We start from the raw sequence: 25,671 nt of genomic DNA on the forward strand, positions 1-25,671 counted from the left end.
TGGAGAGGGAGGAGAAGAGGAGTGGGGGTAGGGGGAGAGGGGCGGGAGGAGGGGGAGGGAAATGTGAGGCGAGGAGGAAGTGGGAAAATTTTTTTTTCAATAAAAAAAAAATGCTGACAGAGTTGTTTGAGCTCCTGTGTCCTCCCGCCTTATAAACCTCTCTCCTCCCAGCCTTATTCCTTCCTGTCTCCACCTTCCTAGTGCTGGGATTAAAGTCATGAGACATCACTGCCTGGCTCTCTTTGTCTTTTAGACAGGATCAATCTTTTGTAGCACTAGGTGACCTTGAACTCAAAGAGATCCCCGCCTCTGTCTCCATCTCCCAAGTGCTGGGATTAAAATTGTGTGCCATCTCTGCCTTGCTTCTATGGATAACCTAGTGGCTTACCTCTGCTCTCTGATCTCCAGGCAAGCTTTATTTGCTGCTAGATCACAAAGAAAGTATCATCACACACAAAATTAGTGAAAATCCCTCCAAATGTTCAGCTATCACATCAGAAGAAAACATGGTAAGAGTGAAAGAGCCAGATGTGGTAAATGACTGTAAGGAAACGGCCTTTGAAGGACATTTGTATATAGGAAATCATAGAAATTGTGACAGTTTGTACAACACCTACACAAGCTCAAGTCACAGAAAATCCCAGCACTGGTGGAGAGTACACAGAATCCTACCCCTACATGACATGGGTGCTAGGAAGTGAAATCAGTTCCTCTGTAAGAGCAGTATGCTGTCTTAGCTGCTGAGTCATGGATCCAGCCCTAGTTAGCAACATTTAATAACAATTACAAATCATTGTGTATTTCTCCAAACCTTAAAAAACTGAAAAATACCAGACTCATGTTCTCCAGTATTTCAGAAACTATTTTCAAATGGAAACTGTTGTAAAAGTCTCTGACAACCGTATCTCAAGACCTTGGAAAGCCCTTAACTTAATTGTTGTTCAACTTCAACAAATAAGAAAGAATTGTACCTCCTTTGGATCGTGAGACTTCAGTCCAGTGCTCCAATGTTGGTCTCTGTCTCTGTCTTCTTTCATCGTCTGATGAAGGTTAATATTCAGGGGGATGCTTATATGTTTTTCTTTGGGTTCACCTTCTTATTTAGCAGAAGGAGAGTGAGCACGAGCAAGGAACTCAGGACTGCGAGGGGTGCACCCACACACTGAGGCAATGGGGATGTTCTATCGGGAACTCACCAAGGCCAGCTGGCCGGGGACTGAAAAAGCATGGGACAAAACCGGTCTCGCTGAACATAATGGACAATGAGGACTACTGAGAACTGAAGAACAATGGCAATGGGTTCTTGATCCTATTGCACGTAATGGCTTTGTGGGAGCCCAGGTAGTTTGGATGCTCACTTTAATAGACCTGGATGGAGGTGGGTGGTCCTTGGACCTCCCACAGGGCAGAGAAACCTGCTTGCTCTTTGGGCTGAGGAGGAAGGAAGACTTGATTGGGGGAGGGGGAGGGAATGGGAGGTGGTGGCGGGGAAGAGGCAGAAATCTTTAATAATTAAATGAATTAATTAATAAAAAAAATTATTTCCTACTTGACAATACAAAAAAAAAAGAATTGTACACATGGGAATCAATGGAAATGTTATAAAAGGGACGCTAAAGGAAACTTTAATTATTCTTGTCTCACAGCAACTTATCCCTTGTGGAAAGAAATCTTGAGAGAATTTCCTTTTACATATATTTTAATGAAAACTCACTATGAGATGCTATGTGACAATAACATCATTCAGGTAAGTGCCTTGGGAAGCTGTGGGGCAATCAGGATGGTGGATTTGTATGAGCATGTGAAATACTCAGAATTAACGATTTGTCTTCTGATCCCTTAGAAATAGAAAAGCCTATGCTTTTACTTTGGATTAGCAGCATCACTAAATGAAGAGCAAATTCACAAAAGAGAATTGAGCCTCCCGTTCACATTTCACAGTGAGACAGGTTTCCAAGTAAAGAAAGGTGAATATGTACATTGGATTCTCCTCACTCCAGTTTAGCTCAGAATTTCAGAGGCCCACCATGAACTCTAGATCACAGACGTCAGAATTTCTTCATGCTGTCTGATGGTGATCACTCATATTTCCCAATAACACACATAAAGACAGGAATGTCCTGACCATTTTCACCTTTCTACCTACGCTTATTCCATTTGTATGAATTTTGATGTTAGCAAAATTGCATTTAAAGTAACATACAATAAATGTAATACTAATTTGTTACTGGTATACAGATACTAGTTACAAGTTACATTTATTTGCCTGGTTTTAGTGGACAATTTCAATTTATAAAGCACTGTTATTAAATACACATATGAAACAATAAGGTTCATCCAATGCTGTTTAACTTGTGTGTCTACTATTTTTGTCATATTGGATCTCCTGTTTCTTAACATAAATCATTTTAAGTGATTAATTTACTTACCTTGCTATTCTTATGCATATATGCATTAACTCCAAACCTTCTTATAATAATACTAATTATCACGGAAATTTGTGCAGACCTAGGTTACTTCTGGTAATCCTTCTAGCTTTGTTTTCCATTTGAAAAGCATCCACTGGACCCCTTCTAGTCAGACCATAGCAGCCACACTCCTTTGGACCTGCCTTCATGGTGTACTTACTTCCTGCTTCCCCTCCAACTTCTGTATTAGAACATTTTGAGGAGCAAATGTCACCAATATATTTCAGTCCTGAATTCTCAGAACAGCATTTCTGCTTATCACCATTAAATTATTTTAGTGTCAGTTCACATTCATACCCAAGTAATATCTTCTTGAAATAACAATTAGGTGTTCATTATCATAGTCTATAAATTTCATAATAATTTTGTGAATGATATCAGCTAAGTTGTTGATAAAATGTATTTTTAAGACAGAATTAGATATAAATTCTTACAGAATAATAACTCATATTTTCTAGCCCTAAGACACAGTTTTAAAGGTTTCCTGGGTTCATATAACTAGGAGATACTGTTTTTTTTATTTACATGGACAGATACAACTGTGCAGTGTACATATGATGACTACATTGATTTATCAACTACTAAATAATATAATGCAGAATTGTTTAAACCTTTTACTGCATTAAACTAGCAAGACCTTAGTGAAACAAAGATTCTGAAAATGCCTTACCAATCACACATTTGTTATGAGTTGGCATTGCTTTCTTGAAAAATAACACAATGTTTATTTTCCAAAGGAAATCTTATTTGAAATGGCATGGATAAACCCAAAGAACACTATGGAAAGTGAAATAATGCAGTAAAAAAGAAGAAGAGCAGAATTATTTACTTATATAGGGTAAGCATAAAATTCAAATCCAAAGACAAGAATATAATGGTGATTCATGCGGTGATACGTGGGGCACTTAGGTAGGACTTGTGCAATTAGTACTAATTCTTAAAGTATAATTCTCTGTATAGTATACTTCTGGTGGTTTATAGGAAGGTATTACACTTAGAACCTAAGGCAGATTTCCTTTTAATAGGCATTCTAAACACGTTTAAAGAAAGCAAGCAGCTAGGTGGTTGTGGTGCATGCTTTTAATTCCAGCTCTCAAGAGATAGAGGCAGACAGATTTCTGGAGTTTGAGACCAGCCTGGTCTACAGAGTGAATTCCAGGACAGCCTGTCTTGAACAACCAGAATGAAGAAAGAAATGAAGAAAGAATTAAAAAAAGAAAGAAAGATAGATAGAAAGAAAGAGAGAAAGAAAGAAAAAAGAAAGAAGAAAGGAAGGAAAGGAGAGAGAGAGAGAGAGAGAGAGAGGGAGGGAGGGAGGGAGGAAGGGAAGGAGGAAGGGAGGGAGGGAAGGAAGGAAGGAAGATGGAAAGAAGGCATGCAAAAAAAGGCATAAAACTATTGACAGAGTACATGTATATGATTACAAAGATTGTGGTGACAGTATTGCAAGATTAGAATATACATGGACTAATTAAATTATGTATATTAAATTGTCACTATTCACTACTCAATAGTATTTTTATTTATTTATTTATTTATTTATTTATTTATTTATTTATTTAAAAATTCCACCTCCTCCAACCCTCCCATTTCCCTCCCACTCACCCCACTCCTCTTCCCCCTCACTTTCCAGTCCTAAGAGAAGTCAGGGTGCCCTGCCTTGTGGGAAGTCCAAGCCCCACCCATCCTAGGAAGGTCTGCATCCAAACAAACTAGGCTCCCAAAAAGCCAGTACATGCAGTAGAATCAAAATCCAGTGTCATTATCATTAGCTTCTCAGTCTGCCCTCATTGTCAGCCACATTCAGAGAGTCCAGTTTGATCACATATTTGTTCAGACCCAGTCCAGCCGGTCTTGGTGAGCTCCCATTAGCTCAGTCATGCCATAGAACCGTTGGTGGACGCACCCCTCGCAGTCCTGACTTCCTTGCTCATGTTCTCCCTCTTTCTGTTCCTCATCTGTTCTTTGGGAGCTCAGTCCAGTGCTCCATTGTGGGTCTCTGTCTCTATCTCCATCCATCGCTAGATGAAGGTTCTATGGTGATATGCAAGATATTCATCAGTGTGTCTATAGGAGAAGGCCAGTTCAGGCACCCTTTCCTCTGTTGCCCACGGACCTAGTTGGGGAAATACCCTTGGACACCTGGGAACCCCTCTAGAGCCAAGACTCTAGCCAGCCCTAAAATGGCTCCCTTAGTTAAGATAGCTTCTTCCCTGCTCCCATATCCACGCTTCCTAGATCTCAATTATCCCATTACCCCAAGCTGTCCCCAATCCTCCCCTTCTCACTTCTCTCTCCTCATCTCCCCTTCCCCGCACCCCACCACACCCCTCTGCTCCCAACTTTTTCCCAGTGATCTTATCTACTTCCAATATCCAGGATGATAACTGTATGTATTTCTTTGGGTTCACCTTCTTATTTAGCTTCTCTAGGATCAAGAACTATAGGCTCAATGTCCTTTGTTTATGGTTAGAATCCACTTATGAGTAAGTACATACCATATTCCTCTTTTTGGGTCTGTGTTATCTCACTCAGTAAAGCGTTTTGTATTTCCATTCATTTGCATGCAAAATTCAAGATGTCATTGTATTTTACCACTGAGTAGAACTCTGAAGTGTAGATGTGCCACACCTTCTTTATCCATTCTTCTATTGAGGGGCACCTAGGTTGTTTCCAGGTTCTGGCTATTACAAATAGTGTTGCTATGAACATAGTTGAACAAATGCTTTTGTAGTATGATTGGGCATCTCTCGGGTATATTCGCAAGAGTAGAATTGCTAGATCCTGAGATAGGTTGACTCCCAGTTTCCTGAGAAACTACCACACTGATTTCCCAAGTGGTTGCAAAAGTTTGCATTCCCATCAACAATGGATGAGTGTTCCCCTTACTCCACATCCTCTCCAGCATAGGTTATCATTGATGTTTTTGATTTTAGCCAATCTGACAGGTGTAAGATGGTATCTCAAAGTTGTTTTGATTTGCATTTCCCTGATCGCTAAGGAGGTTGAGCATGACCTTAAGTGTCTTTTGGCCATTTGAACTTCTGTTAAGAATTCTCTGTTCAGTTCAGTACCCCATTTTTAATTGAGTTAATTAGAGTTTTAGTGTCTAGTTTCTTGAGTTCTTTATATATTTTGGATATCAGACCTTTGTCTGATGCGGGGTTGGTAAAGAGCTTCTCTTATTCTTATTAAGATAATATAAATAGCATTTCATTTATAAATCATTAAGGCATTTTGCTGATGACCTAGTCATCTCTAAAATTGATCATTCACAGTTAGACTAATCAACTGATTTAGTGGAGTATGGTTTTCTGTCAAGTTCCAAAGCATGCAATTGGACAGATGACATTAGCAGAGTAGAATACAAAGCTGCAAGACAGGACTAAGAGATTTTGTAAGAAACAGACTGATTAACTTAGTTATGAGTCCGGATTCCTAACTGCTGCCAAATTCACAAAGACTTTGCAAAAAATAAGGCAAATCTTGTGATGAGGACTAGTGTTTCCTGAGACAGCTTATGAGAGGCAGGAGTGGCAAAAAAAAAAAAGCACTCATATGACTGCTGAAAGCCTCAGAATTGTATAATGGTATGTGTTAGTATCTTGTCTGCTGATTAACATAGTACTACATTCTAAAATAATCAATCAATAATGATCAGAAATTCATTAATCTCTAATCCCTGGATGCTTGGAAGTCCAATGTCAGAGGGATCCTCATGTTGTGGTAGACAAGGAAGAAAAGTGATACATACACTATAGCACTAGAGTCCAAACTCATTCTTATGTTAGGCACCTATAATATAACTAACTTACTTTCATCTTATTAAGCAGTGATCTTGTAAAGTCTTCTTTAAGGTTTCCACTACTTCACACTGTCACTTTAGAGATTAAATTTCTAACAGAACTTTGAGGACATGTTCAATCCATTCCTATGTGTGTGTATGTAAGCTCTGTAATAGATATAAATCCAGCTGATTACTAAAATTAGTAAAGGTTTGTGAATGAAGACAAGATGTCAGAACATTAAGCTTTTATGAACCAATAATATTAAGTTTTTCCTTTTTATTAAATATTTTTTAATTAAAAATTTCTGACTCTTCCCCACCTCCCTTTTTCCTCCCACTCCCCCCACGCCCCATTCCCCTCCCCCTCCCTCTCCAGTACAAAGAGCAGTCAGGGTTCCCTGCCCTGTGGAAAGTCCAAGGTCCTCCCCCCTCCATCCAGGTTTAGGAAGATGAGCATCCAAACCGGCTAGGCTCCCACAAAGCCAGTACATGCAGTAGGGTCAAAACTCAGTGCCATTGTCCTTGGCTTCTCAGCAGCCCTCATTGTCCATCATATTCAGTGAGTCCAGTTTTATCCCATGCATTTTCAGTCCCAGTTCAGCTGGCCTTGGTGATCTGCTAATAGATCAGCCCCACTGTCTCAGTGGGTGGGTGCCCCCCTTGTGGTCTTGACTTCCTTGTTCATGTTCTTTCTCCTTCAGTTCCTCATTTGGACCTTTGGAGCTCAGTCCATTGCTCCAATGTGGGTCTCTGTCTCTATCTCCATCCATCGACAGATGAAGGTTCTATAGTGATATGCAAGATATTCATTAGTAGGGCTATAAGATCAGGCCATTTCAGACTCTCTCTCCTGAGCTGCCCAAGGACCTAGTTGGGTACATCTCTCTGAACCCCTGGTAACCCCTCTTTAGTCAAGGCTCTTGCCAACCCTAAAATGGCTCCCTTAATTAAGATATATACTTCCCTGCTCCCATATCCATCCTTCTGTTATCCCAACCATCCCATTCCCCCAAGTGCCTCCCATCCTCCCCTTCACACTTTTCTCTCCCCATCTCCCCTTTCCCCCATCCCACCCCAACCCCCAGTTCCCAAATTTTTGCCCAGAAATCTTGACTACTTCCAATATCCAGGAGGATAACTATATGTTTTTCTTTGGGTTCACCTTCTTATTTAGCTTCTCTAGGATCACGAATTATAGGCTCAATGTCCTATATTTATGGCAAAAACCAATTATGAGTGAGTACATCCCATGTTCATCTTTTTGGGTCTGGGTTACCTCACTCAGGATAATGTTTTCTATTTCCATCCATTTGCATGCAAAATTCGAGAAGTCATTGTTTTTTACCACTGAGTAGTACTCTAATATGTATATATTCCACACTTTCTTCATCCATTCTTCTGTGGAAGGGCATGTAGGTTGTTTCCAGGTTCTGGCTATTACAAATAATGTTACTATGAACATAGTTGAACAAATGCTTTTGTTGTATGATAGGGCATCTTTTGGGTATATTCCCAAGAGTGGTATTGCTGGGTCCTGGGGTAGGTTGGTCCCGAATTTCCTGAGAAACCGCCACACTGCTTTCCATAGTGGTTGCACAAGTTTGCATTCCCACCAGCAATGGATGAGTGACAGAGAAGTCGATCAATGGAATAGAGTAGAAGACCCAGATTTTAACCCACAAACCTATGAACACCTGATTTTTGATAAAGGAACTAAAAGTATACAATGGAAGAAAGAGAGTATCTTCAACAAATGGTGCTGGCAGAACTGGTTGTCACCTGTAAAAAAAATGAAAATAAATCCATGTCTATCACCATGTACAAAACTCAAGTCCAGATGGATTAAAGACCTCAATACAAGTCTGAACACACTGAACCTGATAGAAGAGAAAGTGGGAAGTACTCTACAACATATGGGCACAGGAGACCACTTTCTACATATAACCCCAGCAGCACAGACATTAAGGGCAACATTGAATAAATGGGACCTCCTGAAACTAAGAAGCTTCTGTAAAGCAAAGGACACTGTCACTAAGACAAAAAGGCAACCCACTGACTGGGAGAAGATCTTCACCAACCCCTCAACAGACAAAGGTCTGATCTGCAAAATATATAAAGAACTCAAGAAACTAGACTTTAAAATGCTAATTAACCCAATTAAAAAATGGGGCACTTAACTGAACAGAGAATTCTCAACAGAAGAAGTTCAAATGGCCAAAAGACACTTAAGGTTATGCTCAACCTCCTTAGCGATCAGGAAAATGCAAATCAAAACAACTTTGAGATACCATCTTACACCTGTCAGAATGGCTAAAATCAACAACAACAATGATAGCCTTTGCTGGAGAGGATGTGGAGTAAGGAGTACACTCATCCAATAATATTAACTTTGAGACATTCTTCAAGCTAACATTGGAGATGGTAATTATTGGCAGTAGTTGGTCATTCAGGCAGTTAGAAAAGAATAGTTGTGAGGTAAGTTATTGAGGACTTCACCTGATTTTTTTTTGACAATGTTTTCTGCTATCTTTTTTACTGGCCCCACTTAATAGTTCCTCTGTTTTGTTCTGTTTTGTCCTTTTTTGCCCCTCTCATAAAATACCATAGGAGAAACATTTTAAATTATGTGTCTTGTGTCTTGAACTTTTTATCAGTTAATAGTTTCAAAGGCCTGGGTTTGGGAGCACTCTGTAGTGGATACTTACATAAGCCTGAAGAATTGAGTAAGGATCCCAAGAACCTACTAAAAAAAAGCCAGAAATATTAATAGACAATTGCAGCATCTCATTGGGAAAAAAAGGAGACCGAGCAAGAAGAAACTACAGAGGCAAATGGGACCAGTTAGCCTTGGGTGGTCTAGCCAAAGAGACCTTGTCTTGAAAAAGGCAAGGAACCATGTCTAAAGATTGTCCTCTGAGCTCTATATGCACATTATGGCCCACACATGGCTGCACATACACACACACACACACACACACACACACAGAGAGAGAGAGAGACAGATACAGAGACAGAGAGAGAGAGAGAGAGAGAGAGAGAGAGAGAGAAAGAGATTGAAGCAAGAGCCTATGTTTTCTTCTTTGTATTTTAGAGAGAACAAAATACTCAGCGATTGTGCTAGCCCATGAATCATCAAAGCGCTTTTAGTTACTTATGAGAGAGAGATGTCACAGCCTAGAGAAAACTTAAATGGGTATATTTGACATGAGGCAAAGTCTTGATGGAAATAGCTTGCGGGAGGGTAATGAAACAGCAGGATATAGTAGACAGCATAAGTCAGTGTCAAATTGCTGTCTCACTATTATAATACACACATTATGATGCATTTATATATATATATATGTATGTATCTATTAAATACATATTTTCCACTATACAATTCAATGTGTTTAGTATTATCAAGGAGCTATACAGGTATTACCGTGTTCCATGGCAGAACATTTTATCATCATCATCCCAACTAAGGCCTCATTATCACAAGTGGTCATGATAGTCTCCTTTTCCACAGCACTTGGCATACAGCTCTTTCAATCCATATGAATAACCTATTCTTGACACTGATAATTGTGTCCTATAATATTTGGCTACCCATACCTGGTTCATTTCAAGTAGCATGTTTCAGTCTCACAATGAGACAACTCTCATGATTTCAGGCATATTTACTGAGTGACCCATTTTGTGGTCAAAGTACACCATACCTGTCCATTCATTGTCGAATGACTCTTGGATGGCTTCCAACCATGGACTATCATAAACACTTTTCTATATATTAATATAAAAATTTTTATGTCAGAAAATTTTTAGTTCATGGGGTATGTATTCAACACTGAAATTATTAGGTACATGTTAATGCAACAGGTTTTTTATATTTAAAGCAATGCCATTTTCTAAATACTGTGCATCATTTTAAAATTTCAGGAGAAATGTGTAAGAATGATTATTTTTTTACTCCTTTAACTACACTTACTGTCTTTTTATTGTAAATTTTCCAATTGGTGTGAAATATTTTTTTCCATTATGGTTTTGATTTGAAGCTCCTTAACAACTAGTGGTAACACAGAGATTTTCAGGTGGTTATTGGCCATGTGTGCATCGCATAGAGGGATGACTCTTAATATCTTCTGAGCATTACAAATAGCATCATTTGTCATTTTAATAGTTATGTTGTGTAGTTCTTTATGTACACTACCTATAACTTCTTCAAATATAATCCTTGAAATTTTTTGCATTTCATGTGTCAAGTTATATGTTATGTCTTTCAATGCACCTTTTAATTTTTAATAATTCTCAACTTATTAATTTTGTATGATTGTTTTTGCTTTGCCATTTTATTTAAGAACTATCATCAGTTCTAAACTTGCAAAATTTTGGCTTGTGGTTTATTATTATTGTTATTATTGCTATAAATTTGGCTGTCATGTTTATTCCAGTATACATTTTTAAATAATTTTATTGATTAAAAGGAGTTATGCATTATTTCAGTGCCATATGTTGAAAAAAATTACTATCTCTGCATTTAATGTCATAAAATAGTTATACTGAACTATTTCTTTAGAGATATTCATTTTGAGACCATTAATTTCATTTCATAGTGCACCTGTGTTTAAGTCAATATGGTACTATCTTGATACTGTAACACTTAAAAAATGTCCAAGTAGGAAAAAGTAAAAAAGTAAAATCTCCCACTTTATTCCTGTCTTTCAAATTCTCTCTGATTTTCCTGGGCCACATATATTCTCTAAGTATTCTATTGTCTGTGTGTCAGTATCTACAATAACACAGTTTTGATTTCACAGATATTGCACTGAATTTATACGACATTTTAGAATTGTTTTTCCATTTTTTACAATTTTGAATCTTTGAATTCCATTTACTTAGCTGTTTAATTCCTCTAAATCCCTCTCACTTACTCATAAGAATTTCACAGGGTTATGATAGTTCTATAATTCTTGAGTTTTCATATTGATCTTGTCTTCCACAACATCATTGACTTCATATACCAGTTCAATAGAAATATGACAGGATTAGAATTGTCTGTAAAGGACATCATTGTTAATAAGAATATACAACTTCATATTTGCTTTCCTCATAAAAGGGTCTTCTTTCTATTTCCTTGATTAATTGCCAGAAATAAAACTTCTGATTCAATGCTAAATGAAAGTGCAAACAGCTTTTATTTTACTTGTATATTAAGTTACCATGGCAGACTTCCAGCTGTACTGGTTAGGTTCTCTTGTGGATGTTATACATATCTGAATATGAAAGCTCCATAGCGTAGATGAGCATGGTATTAGTAAGGTATATAGAGTGCAGAGGAAACAAAATCAAAGCAATCACACCTTTTCTCCCGAGATTTGGGACCAAGTACAAACATGCTGTTCTGTGATAGAACACAGACAGATGTAGATGTCTACCTGCTGTTTGTTTGCATATTCCATATTTTTGGAGTCACAAACTTTTTTGCCATCTAACATGCACAAGATTTGTCAGAGAACTGAAAATTTCTGTCCAAAAAGACATAAATTCTATATTACATTTCAATGTATGGAAAGACAACAAATATATAATTCCTATTGTTTTTCATTTCATAAATAGAACTCTCAGGAAGAAATGGCAGAAGGCAATCAATCCATAGTGACTGAGTTCATCCTTGCTGGGTTAACAGAAAAACCAGAGCTGCAACTTCCCCTGTTCCTCCTCTTCCTTGGAATCTACCTGTTTACAGTGCTGGGGAACCTGGGAATGATCATCCTGATCCTGCTCAGCTCCCACCTGCACACCCCCATGTACTTCTTCCTCAGCAGTCTGTCCTTCATTGACCTCTGTTACTCCACTATCATCACCCCAAAAATGCTGGTGAACTTTGTGGCAAAGAAGAATGTCATCTCCTACCAGGAATGTATGACTCAGCTCTATTTCTTCATTGCTTTTGTTATTTCTGAATGTCACATGTTGGCTGCCATGGCATATGACCGCTATGTTGCCATTTGTAATCCCTTGCTCTACAATGTCACTATGTCTTACCAAGTCTGTTCCTGGATGGTTGGTGGGCTGTATGGTATGGGCTTCATTGGTGCAGCAGTCCATACTCTCTGCATGCTAAGAGTGGTTTTCTGTAACACTAATATAATAAACCATTACTTCTGTGATCTTTTCCCATTGATGGAGATTGCTTGCACCAGTACTTTTATCAATGAAGTAGTACTTCTATGTCTCAGTGCTTTCAATATCTTTATTCCAACCCTGACCATCTTTGGTTCTTACATCTTCATCATTGCTAGCATCCTCCGTATTAAATCCACTGAGGGCAGATTCAAAGCCTTCAGCACTTGCAGCTCCCACTTCTCTGCTGTTGCTGTCTTCTTTGGTTCCCTAGCATTCATGTACCTACAGCCCTTCTCAGTCAGCTCCAAAGACAAAGGCAAAGTGTCCTCTGTGTTTTATACAACTGTTGTGCCCATGCTGAATCCCATGATCTACAGCCTGAGGAACAGGGACGTCAAACTTGCTCTAAGTAAGTTATTTCAAAAAAAGAAGTTCCATGTATGAAGAAATATTCATCATAACAAAAACATACCATATCTAGGCATTTTGTTCAGAAAGGAGTCCAGAGACAATAACATGTGTCTATCCATGAGTGTACTGTTAGTATGTGATTATTTCGGTAGGAAAAGAAGCTGATTGAAGGAGAAATGGATTTATAACTCCTTACACTTGGAAAAGGCAATTCTTGAATGTTACATAGTTCACCTACAGAGAATAACCTGTAAAACCTATAAATATATTTTTCATTTATCAAAGCATTTCTTGGTTCATTTTGCTTTATATGTATAGAATGTGTTCCTTTAGCTAAAATTCTTTATTTGATGAATAAATACATTTGGTCATTTCTTTTTATATTCTCAATATCTAGACTATCTAAAATTTTTCAGTGACGTGTACTGCCCAACCACTGAAAGTTTGATCTCTATAATAAATAACTTTAACAAAAACACAAAGCCTGAAATTTAAGTCTTATTAGTTGTTTAGATCTATATTAGAAATTATAGGAAGATAAAGGTTGTATTTTTCTTAGTGAGAATTAAATAATATAAGTGTCACAGACTCACATTATATATTACTAGCTGGATAAATTGACACATACTTCTCCAGATCCCTTAATACACGTTTGATGCTATGATAAGTAAATGGCCAACACAAAGCAAATTCTATGATATTTTTGGAAATCTTTTGTCTCAGATTGCTTTGTTTAGAAATTTTTACCTTACTGATATTTGTTTGTATACTATTGCTTCCTATTTTGTGATTTTATGGGGTTTTTATATGTGTATTTATGTGTGAATCCAATCATGTTTCTCCTGCTATGACTTTTCTTTGTTTTTGTTTTGTTCTGGTTTGTTTCTTTGTTTTATTTGACTGTCTGTTTCCCAAACATGGAGAGAAAAGGTGTGAGATTGAAAGCATGGGGAGGTGGGAAAGATCTGGGGAGTCGATGAGGAGGAACAAACCCTGATCAGAAAATATGGTATGAAAAAAATGTTTTTAAATCAAAAAAATCTGTTTTCTGATAATTTAATACTAATTTTTCTTATGACAAAGAGATAGTTATTTTTCAACCCACATTTTAAAACCGAATATTTATGCAGAGCATTCTTTTTCAAATACAAACTTTGGTTTATTAATTAATATGAGTAAGTTAAACTATTGCTTTCTGACTAATGACAAGTAGTACTCAAACTCCAAAACTGTCTAAGAAAACAAAACTGTCTTCTAATACTCTCTCTCTCTCTCTCTCTCTCACACACACACACACACACACACACACACACACAAACTAGTGTTTTGACAATTTTGTACCATGGTTTTTTTTATCATATCCTCCTTACTCTTGCTATATCCACTCCCTTTCCTATGCATTCATCTTGTGTCCTTTAATTTGTTTTTAGAATGCAACAAAAGCAAATTGCGTTGCTCAGCTATTCTGTTGGAGCATGGTCCAATTACCAGGGACTACACTCTTAGAGTTAATGACTCTCTCCCATAAGCCATCAGTTTCCAATAGCCTCCCAGCTGGGGGTGGAACTTCATCCCTACATCCCTGTCTGTGCTGGAGTTTGGTCTGGCTGGGCTTGCATCGGTTTTATACATGTTGTTACAAACACAGCTTCCCTAATATATTCAGAAGATAAAGTTTCCCTGTAGTCAATCACCACCTCTGGCTCTTAAACTTTTTCTTTACACCTCTTCTACAAGGATTTCTGTGCCTTGACAGAGAGGCAGAGTGTGTTTTATATGTTTCACTGAGGGCTGAACAGTCTCTTATTCTCACACCTTGTGAATCTCTATTACAATCAGTCTGTACTACATATAGAAGCTTCTCTGCTGAGGATTGAAAGCTGATTTAATATAACAGTGTAATGATAAGTAATGTAATGTAAATCAGTTGGGGTTGATTTAATACAATGTCAGCATAGCAGAGTAATAGTAGTAGATTCTCCATGAGAGCCAAGAATCTGTCTAGTCATAGGTTGTTAGCCTGATAATTCAGTCACATATTGTGGAGGCCCAAAAATATAATCCTATTTCCACCTTGTCTGATGGTTAAAGAGTTTGGAGGTTGCTTAAAACTGAGGACACTACTCAGGACTACACATCCTAACTCAGGATGTGGTGACTTGGTCCTTTTGACATTAAGGTGGCTCATACAGGTAGATCCATTCCACCCTGACAGATGGTCAGAATATTCAAGCATACTTTTGCTCCTTCTTTTGTAATAGCAGATTACCTGGGGAGTTGCTGCTTTGAGGATACTTGGTTTAAGGTATTTTCACTCTATAAACAACAGAATGCTAATGACTTTATGCCTCAAAGTGTTAAAACAGTTAACTGTTGTAGTTGTCCTTTGTATTATGTTAAAGAACTCTTTTGCTGCCTTCTTACCCCTTTTGTATTGGTGTAAAAGTGTTTGAAAAATTAAATGATTTCAGTATTCACTGGAACTCTATCCCAGTTTTTTTTGTTGTTGTTGTTTTTGTTTTTGTTTTTGGAAACAGTGTTTTTCTGAATGTTTGGAGCCTGTCCTGGAACTAGCACTTGTAGACCAGGCTGACCTTGAACTCACAGAGATCTGCCTGCTTCTGCCTCCCTAGTGTTAGAATTAACGGCCTGTGCTATCCCTGCCTGATTCAATAAAACCATATATTTTGGACATGAAAACTGTAATTTTAACACTTGAATATTAAACAATCAGGCCGACTACCTCCCTCTCCCCTTCTAGACTGTAGAAGTCTGAAGAGTAGCAGGACTCTGTGTTATGCCTTTCTCTGTACTCAGCACTGGAAACATCATTTCTGTTTGTCACTTTTGAATGCTTTTTACTATAGGTTCACACTCACATCCAGACAATATCTTCTTGAAGTGGCATCATCCTCAAAGTATTCATGATTATTTTCCATAAATTTTTATAATAGTTCCCATGTGGCTATCATCTCTACCTTTATGATAAAATGCTTTTGTTCATGTCAAGCTTCAAACTCTAGGTCAAATTCTAGAAGTTCCCTCTGTCCATACAACTGTGATGAGTTTTCCTGTTTTTGGACACAAAACATAACTGGTTAGTGCAGCCAGGATGACTACAGAGATTACACAGATTTTGTCAAGGTAATGCAGAACTATGGAAACAGCTTGCTCCTAGATGAATTTGATGAAATACAGTAAAAATTTAAAGTGTGGATGTAGCTTAGCAATTTTATTGTTGTTGTACAGCATTATTAAATACTTTTAAATAAGACAATTTTTTTATTCTCCAAAAGAAATCTTACAGTTGAAATTTAAGGGTTTTTATACCACAATAAACCTCTCTGCCAATGCAATAATCCAAATCAGAGAAAATAGAAAAAGCCCAGGTTTAATGGATGTGTGAGTGCTTCCCTGGTGGCCTTCCCCCAAGGAAGAAAGACTGGGAAATCACAGAGAGGGGAAAGGAGAACCAGAAAGACCATGTGTTTGTTCTCTGTGGGAGGAGAGCAGTTTAAGTAGCCTGTGGGAGTGGTCGTGATCCTCTCTGGGGAGGGGTCACCCTTTGGTGGGCTTTCTCAGAGGTGGTTTCTGGATTGTGGCAGCTTTGAGGGAGGGGGCTGTGATGGAAAGTTCAACCTGAACATTTCTGACTCCTGGGACACATGGATAACAGGGACTGGGGTGAAGCCTGACCCCAAACAGGAATCAACATGGACAAACAAGAAAGATACTATACAAATTGAACTAAACAAGCTACAAAAGCAAAAGCACTAAATTATTCTACTTAAATATGGTAAGGATTATTGTAAAATCCATAGAAAAACATTCAAAAAATTTACTGTAGGATGGGTGGAGAGAGATGGGAACATTAATCAATGTAAAAATCTTAACTAAAGTTGGGATGGTAAATTATAAATGCATACTGTGCCATGCAGTGCCTAGGGTTAACAAATCGGCATGTGCCCTATCAAAACTTGAGTGGGTAGGTCTCAAATTAAGCCTTCTAAACATAAATGGACTATAAAAGTATACAAAGAACCATTTGAAAAGGTTGCATATATTCATTATCTTGATTATTATGGTGGCATGAGTGTTTAAATGTGTACAATGTGAACAAATTAAATGCTTTGCTCTATGTCATTTCTGCTTCGGTAACGCTATGATGCAGGCAAAGCTGGTGACTCACTCATGGTTTAGATGTATCAGATAAAAGAAGGCTAAGACAACTGATTTAGGGAAGAGCGTTTGTGATCCTCTGTCAAGGTGAAAGGTATTAAAACATAAAGGCAGTGTTAGAGGATCGGGAAGCTGCAGAATTTATGAGAACATGGTAGACTTCAGGGCCATTAGTCAGTTGGGATGGACCAGACATTCATGACTAGTATTGAGTCTACAATGACGCAGTTAAGGCCAAATGGAGCTTCTGTGATAAGAACCTTTGCTTTCCGGCACATCACTGCCAGAGGCAGGGAACAGAAGAAGACTAGTCACATGGCCAATGAAAACAGTCTCAGAGTCATTTGTTTTAGGACCTGTCTTAATGTTCTTCATGCTGCAAGGACATAACCACATTGTATGATGATTAGTGCAAAGGCCCCAGAAGTTTATTTGTCTCAAATCTGTTCCTTGAATATATTATTTGATATATTACCATACTGTGTGTCTTTTTTTTCCAGACTTTATATAATGTTAATTTACTAATTTTATATGATATCTCCTGATTTGGGCTCTTACCTAAGAAACATTAATAATTCTAAATTTGTAAAAATGTAGTTATGATGTCCATCCATATTGATATAGCTTTACCTGCTGTATTTAGTTGCAATCGTTTTGAATTGATATGATTAAATATATGAGCAAGAAAATAACCGATTAATAAGAAGTATCTATGAAATTAATCAAGTCCCATATGATAAAAATTATTTTCATTTGATTGGTCGTAGATCCTTATATCCTTATAGCTATAAGCTGTTTCTGGAATGTCAAACTCATTCCATTAATTGCCGCATCTATACTTAGTACTACATGAAGCAAAATAATACAATATTATAGTGGAATTCAAGACAGGAGGAGGTTTAGGGCTTCTTTCTCTTGTTTTAAGTTAGTTGTGATTTTTTTTAGTCACATAATTTTCATGGATGTATAATGATACCTGTGCAAGTAAATTAAATGAAAAATACATGAAGTTGATGGGGACATCACTGACTTTAAATCTGGAAAGTGTATCCACTGACACAAGGTCATTTTCATTGACTCATGAGTGTGGATGCCTTTCTTTTTCTGTATGACTTTAAATTCCTTTCCATACAGCTTTGCAACTCTCGGTGAAATGTTTTATATTTCTTTCATTTAATGTACATATGAGTAAATTATAATATTCATTAAAATACTAATGAGGTTAGTGGTAGTTTTTTTTTACATCCGCTATTCTGCTTTTTGCTGATCATTTAAATATTTTTTTCAAATTTTTTCATGTATTAACTAGGATTTCTATACATACCATTATGTTATTAACCAGATGAGATAGTTTCATTTCTTCCTTTATAATTAGAGGTGCATTATATTCAGTATCTTGTTTAACTTATTTAACCTAGAATCTATGCTATAATATTAAATAAATATTTTAAGATTCATTTCATTATTAACTTATAGCAAAAGTTTTTCAGAGGTATTGTTTGAGAGTTTTCCAGGATAATGTTGATAGTTTAATATAAAACAGTATTTATGACTAGACAGATGGCTCAGTTATTAAGAGCACCGAGTGTTCTTCCAGAGGGCCCAGATTCAATTCCCAGTATCTACATGGCAGTTCACACTTGTCTGTAATTCCAGTTCCAGGAGACTAGATAGCCATGGCAAAACACCAATGAATGAAAAATAAGAATAAATAAATAAATTATATTTACAAGATATATATGAGAAATTGTTAGACAGCTCCATAGAATTTGTTATGTCTGTTTTGGGGGTATTCATGGAATACAGGTAGATATGAATATACTAGATATTTATTTGTATGTTTCATGTTAAAGTCTTTTTTGTTTGTTTTGTTTTTTAAAATTTTTATTGTTTTATAAATAATAACATTCAAATTTTCTACTTCCTCCCCTCCTCTCATTTCCCTCCCATTCCCCCACCCACCCCCTCCAGTCCTAAGAGAGGGCAGGGTACTCTGCCCTGTGGGAACTCCTAGGCCCTCCCCCTTCCGTCCAGGCCTAGGAAGGTGTGCATCCAAACAGGCTAGAACCCCAAAAACCCAGTACATGCAGTAGAATCAAATCTCAGTGCCATTATCACTGACTTCTCAGTCAGCCCTTATTGTCGGCCTCATTCAGAGAGTCCAGTTTGATCACATGCTTGTTCAGTCCTAATCCAGCTGGCTTTGGTGAGCTCCCATTAGATCAGTCACAGCATCTCAGTGGGTGAAAAAACCCCTTGTGGTCCTGACTTTCCTTGCTCATCTTCTTGCTCTTTCTGCTTTTCAACTAGACCTTGGGAGCTCAGTCCAGTGCTCCAATTTGGGTCTCTTTCTCTATCTCCAGAGGAAGGTTCAATGGTGATATTCGAGACATTCATCAGTGTGGCTATGGGATAAGGCCAGTTCAGGCACCCTCTCCTCTGCTTCCCAAGGACCTAGCTGGGGACATCCCCTTGGACACCTGGGAAACCCTCTAGAGCCAAGTCTCTTGCCAACCCTAGTATGGCTCGCTTAATTAAGGTATCTTCTTCCCTGTTCCCATATCTGCCCTTACTCCATCTCAATCATAACACTCCCCCAAGCTCTCCCCAATTCTCCCCTTCTCCCTTCTCTCTCCCCATCTCCTCTTCCATCCATTCCCTACCCTGCCCATGCTCCCAACTTTTGCCTGGCAATCTTGTCTGCATCCAATTTCCAGGAGGATCTATATGTTTTTCTTTGGGTTCACCTTATTATTTAGCTTCTCTAGGATCATGAACTATAGGCTCAATGTCCTTTGTTTATGGCTAGAATCTACTAACTAGTGAGTACATACCATTTTCATCTTTTTGGAACTGGGTTATCTCACTCAGGATAGTGTTTTCTATTTCCCTCCATTTGCATGCAAAATTCAAGATGTCATTGTTTTTTACCACTGAGTAGAACTCTAATGTGTATATGTGACACACTTTCTTTATCTGTTTTTCCATTGAGAGGCATCTAGGTTGTTTCCAGGTTCTGGCTATTACAAATAGTGCTGCTATAAACATAGTTGAACAAATGCTTTTGTAGTATGATTGGGCATCTCTTGGGTATATTCTCAAGAGTAGAATTGCTAGATCCTGAGGTAGGTTGACTCCCAATTTCCTGAGAAACTTTAACACTGATTTCCAACGTGGTTGCACAAGTTTGAATTCCCACCAACAATCCTCTCCAGAACAGGTTATCATTGGTGTTTTTGATTTTAGCCATTCTGACAGGTATAATACGGTATCTCAAAGTTGTTTTGACTTGCATTTCCCTGATTGCTAAGGAAGTTGAACATCACCTTAAGTATCTTTTGGCCATTTGAACTTCTTCTGTTGAGAATTCTCTGTTCAGTTCAGTACCCCATTTTTTTAATTACGTTATTCAGAATTTTAATGTCTAGTTTCTTGAGTTCTTTATATATTTTAAAGATCAGGCCTTTGTCTGATGCAAGGTTGGTGAAGATCTTCTCCCATTCAGTAGGTTGCCTTTTTGTCTTAATGACAGTGTCTTTTGCTTTACTGAAGCTTCTCGGTCTTTGGCAGTCCCATTTATTCATTGTTGCTCTTATCATCTGTGATACTGGGGTTACATGTAGTAAGTAGTCTCCTGTGCTCATGTGTTGCAGACTACTTCCCACTTTCTCTTCTTTCAGGTTCAGTGTGTTCAGATTTATATTGAGGTCTTTAATACATTTGGACTTGAGTTTTGTGCATGGTGATAGAAATGGATCTTTTTTTTTTCATTCTTCTACAGGTTGACATCCAGTTATGTTAGCTCCATTTGTTGAAGGTGCTTTCTTTCTTCCATTGTATAATTTTAGCTCCTTTGTCGAAAATCAGGTGTTCATAGGTGTGTGGATTTATCCAGGTCTTTGATTCGATTCCATTGGTCCACATCTCTGTTTTTATGCCAATAACAAGCTGTTTTCATTACTGTAGTTCTGTAATAGAGTTTGAAGTCTGGGATGGAAATGCCTCTGAAAGTACCTTATTGTATAGGATTATTTTGGCTATCCTGGGCTTTTAGTTTTTCCATATAAAGTTGATTATTGTTCTCTCAAGGTCTGTGAAGAATTTTGTTGGGATTTTGATTGGGATTGCATTGAATCTATAGATTGTCATACAGTTTAGGAACTAAATACAGGGCCCCTCCAGCTCCTGCTTCAGGGGCTTCTTTGTTCCACATGACCCTGCCTCCCCCAAGCCTGCCCTATTGTCTGCAAGGTCCTTGGCCCAGGAAGAATTCCTGCTCCTGCACTGAGGAGATCCATCAAGAGGGCACTCCTTTCCATTTGCCTGGTCCTTAGATCCACCAACACAGCCCTGTTTACTGTACAAACTGTGTCCAAAAGCACAGCAAGGTGATGTGGTATTCCCCTCTGTATGCTCTGAATATTATTGGTTAATAGAGAAACTGTCTTGGGCCTGCACAGAACAGAATACAGGTAGGCAGGGAAAACTAAACTGAATGCTGGGAGAAAGGAGGTGGAGTCAGAGAGAAGCCATGGAGCCACCACCAAAGACAGGCATGCTGAAACTTTGCCAGTAAGCCACTGCAATGTGGTGATACATAGATTAATAGAAATTGGTTAAATAAAGTTGTAAAAGCTAGCCAATAAGAAGTTAGAGCTAACAGGTCAAGCGGTGATTTAATTAATACAGTTTCTATGTGGTTATTTTGGGAGTCTGAGTGGCCAAGAAATGAACAAGTGGCCTCCTACTAAAGCAAAAAGCTTTTATTCCCCTTCTCAACATTAACTTTAAAAACCTGTTATCTTGCATTTATTATTTCAGTCAAATAATGTAGTAGGCAATGAATACTGGTGAGTTTGTCTTCATCTTTCCTTCAAAAATGTGACAAGACACCTTCTATCATGTCTCCCCTACCTCATTCGGTAACACCAAAGCTAGAAACAGCAAGAGAATATCCATTTTGAAAATCAGAATAAAGGTCCTTGATTTCTGTAATCCTTGTCTTCTCTTCCTCTTAGCTTTTCTATTTTTCCACAAAACTCTGTTTGTACATCCATTGCAATTGTTTATATAGCATGACATGTGTAACGGCGTAAATGAATGCAGACAGATTGTAAAAATATATACAGCTTTAATGGCAAAATAGACTTACAGAACCAGAGGTTCCCTCGGAGAACAGGAAAGCAGAAGGGGCGGCTGGAAGCAGGCCCACAATCTTTATAAGTAAAAAATATCCTCGGGGGACCCCGCCCCCTGCTAGCAAGGTGATTGGCTGGGTCTCCCCTACAGACATGTGGGTCACTTACCACATACTTGTATAAAACAATACATATCATCAACAATTTTGATAATTGAAGAGAACATATGTGGAAAAGAAGTTTCCAAGTTGAAAAGTGTGAGTACCTGAATTCCATTTCTCCTAGCACCTTTCCACCTAAGTGTTTGTCAGACCATCATGAACGCTAGTCTCTAGAAATCATAAGAATATATTCACAGCAGCGAAATATATATCCTAACTAAGGGAGCCATCTTAGGGTTGGCAAGAGACTTGACTCTAGAGGGGCTCACAGGTGTCCAGGGAGATGTCCCCAGCTGGTACCTTGGGCAACTGAGGAGAGGGAACCTGAAATGACCCTATCCTATATTGATGAATATCTTGCATATCACCTTAGAACTTTCATCTGGCGATGGATCGAGATAGAGACAGAGACCCAGTTTGGAGCAACGAACTGAGCTCTTAAGGTCCAAATGAGGACCAGAAGGAGGGAGAACATGAGCAAGGAACTCAGGACCACGAGGGGTGCACCCACCCACTGTGACAGTGATACTGATCTATTGGGAGCCCACCAAGGCCAGCTGGACTGGGACTGAATAAGCATGGGTTGAAACTGGACTCTCTGAACATGGTGGACAATGAAGGCTGATGAGAAGCCAAGGACAATGGCACTAGGTTTCAATCCTAATACATGAACTGGCTTTGTGGAAGCTTAGCCTGTTTGGATGCTCACCTTCCTGGACCTAGATAGAAGTGGGAGGACCTTGGTCTTCCCGCAGGGCAGGGAATTTGGACTGCTCTTCAGTATAGAGAGGGAGGGGGAATGGAGTGGGGGGAGGAAAAGAGGAGTGGGGAGAGGGGGAGGGGAGGGGGAAGGGGGCAATATGTGGGAGGAGGGGGAGGGAAATGGGAAACGGGGAGGAGGCGGAAATTTTAATTAAAAAGAATAAAAAAAGTAAAGAAAGGAAAAAAGAATATATTCACAGTAGCTGAAAATAATCATTAATATTCTACAGTGATACCTCAGAAGATAGGAAATTATCCTTTTCCTATTTCAATGCGTTTTTTTTTTATTTCAAGGTATGCTTAATGATACCCTTATTTTGAAGCTAACATAAAAATGAATCTCATTAGCTGTGTCTTTCTCTTCTCTTGAAGCATGGAAAGAATGCATACTTGATTTTCATTGTACTTGTTTAGATATTATAAATAATTGAACTTCATGTAAATATTCAATATTCATGAATAATTTTTGTTTATAAACCTCTGTCATAGAATATACTCTCAAAGTAACAAAGTTCGTCAGAAGTTATTTATCTTGTTTTCCTATTGTTTTTCTCATTTTAGATACCCTATTTGTTTTAATAAATCATTTAAACTTATGTGTATGCTTTGAGGATTTTTGTAGAGCAACATATTTTCAAGGTAAAAAAAGTTCTAAATTTGAATATTGTTCAGACTTGTTTGTATTTATCCTAAACTCATAGAAATCTTCCTTGACTATCCTCCAGTAATGCCATAACAACTATACTCCTATGAACCTGTCAATCATGATATTTATCCTATGGTTTACCCTGCCATCTCTTTCTTGATTGTACCATTCCAAGGATCAGGGAATCTACATCATTTCTTAGTCTATCCTGAATACCCACAATGCATTTCTGCTTGCTGCTAGGAAATAATTTTACTTGGCAATTTGATGATTGGAATTAATCTCTAAAAGTTATCAGCAATCATGTATATTAGATATACATGGGCAGTAGAAAATGGCAAGGTCTCCTGAGTAAATTGGGTGATTGGGGACCATGGGAGAGGGTTTAAAGGGAAGGGAGTTGAAGGGAGGTGAGCAGAGAAAAATGTATAGCTTCATAAAATCAATAAAGAAAGAGTTATCAGCTATCAATATACAAGAGAGGATTTTTGAAATTCCCTACCATGCCACAGGCACACAAACCTGCAGGCAGTTAAGAGAAAACAGGAAGCATCTACCTTTAGAGATCACAGTTTAGAAGAAGTTAATTACCTAATTTTGATCAGAAGACCACAGGTGAAAGATTGCAAGAGAGAATGGAGCTTTTGTGGTTGAATCAGTTTCTTGATCTTTTAAGAGGCAATAAAGGCAGAAAACCCAGTCAGCTGATCATTAAAAACACTCAAAACTACAGTAGGATGTGTGTCTTTGTCTCTTTTATACAGCTGGAACAGAATATTATATTCTAAGTGAAGTACAATGATCAGGAACCTGTTTGAATCAGTTGAGGTGGAGGGATGTCCAGGGTCAATTGACCACATCTAGTTCCTTCTGCCTGCACTGGGCTGTGGAGGAAGCGTAATGAACACTGGAGAAAGTAGAGAAGTCTGGCCTCATCCTTGTTTTAGGAATTCACTTATGTGGCAGCATTATATTAGTACCCTTCTAATCCATTTTTCTTAGAAGACCCCCAACCTGTACACTAACATATTAGAAAGCGAGTTTCTAACATAGACCTTAGGAGACATATCCCCAGTGTTATTACATGCAATCTCAGCTTCTAGAAAAGAAATTAAGATAAAATATATATTGAATATAATAATATGGGTTTTATTTTAAAGAATCCTAGGATCAGTAAAGGACTTCACACTGTGAATTAATAATTTCAACATCTAGATATTCTTTCTAATTTTTTAGTGAGATAGAATTAGCCCAAAATTTGAGATGGTTTTCCTAGGCAGAATATAGTGAGCTGTAATTAAAACAGCACAGAGATGTCAGGCAGTAAGTTTTAAGAATTTTTTTTACAACTTCAATTACTAACAGATTAAGTCATTTACATTATTTACATATTCATAATTTATGCTTTCTTCTTTCATAACAAGCATAAAATAATCTTTAGGTCACATGTCTGCATTGAGTCTCATATCCAAGAGTTATGGTTGAACATTGCTTATGGTTTTATTTTTATATAGTGCAGATTAAAAAAAATCTATGGTAATATTTGCCCATGAGTTAATATAGCAGTTTCTGTTGTTCATGGAACAGAAAAAAATGCCATAGTGTTGAGAAAACTGTGATAGGTGCATTTGGCATGAATGAAAAGGTACCAGCTGGATATTCCCTAGATGGGAAAGACTTTGAGAGTGTGGGAAAATGGCAGGTTGTGATGGATTGTTTTGTGTGATTCATGTGATACCAGTATTCTTCTGGTGTGTTTGTAAATTTCAAAAATTTAATTTATTACTATGATGTGTTTTTGCATGTATGCTTATGTTTCTGAAGGTGCACACTTATGTGGTGTGTGTGTGTGTGTGTGTGTGTGTGTGTGTGTGTGTGTAGGTGAAAGAACAATGTTGCGGAGATTACTTTCTTCTTCATCTTTTAATTAAGCTACATGAATTAAACTCGGGTCACCATGCTTGTCAGGTAGGTGCCTTTTGGAATAGAACCGTCTCATTTGTCCATGTTTGTT

General features: G+C 37.9%; 1 protein-coding gene across 1 annotated transcript; it reads left to right on the forward strand.

Annotated features, from left to right (window-relative positions):
- Positions 1–11,865: 11,865 nt before the first annotated feature.
- On the forward strand, positions 11,866–12,804 carry LOC130872927 (olfactory receptor 150). Its single transcript, XM_057767322.1, has one exon. The coding sequence runs from the start codon at positions 11,866–11,868 to the stop codon at positions 12,802–12,804; it is 939 nt and encodes a 312-aa protein (XP_057623305.1).
- Positions 12,805–25,671: the final 12,867 nt, after the last annotated feature.

This window comes from Chionomys nivalis, chromosome 4 (genome assembly GCF_950005125.1).
Source record: "Chionomys nivalis chromosome 4, mChiNiv1.1, whole genome shotgun sequence".
NCBI classification, from domain to species: Eukaryota; Metazoa; Chordata; class Mammalia; order Rodentia; family Cricetidae; genus Chionomys; species Chionomys nivalis.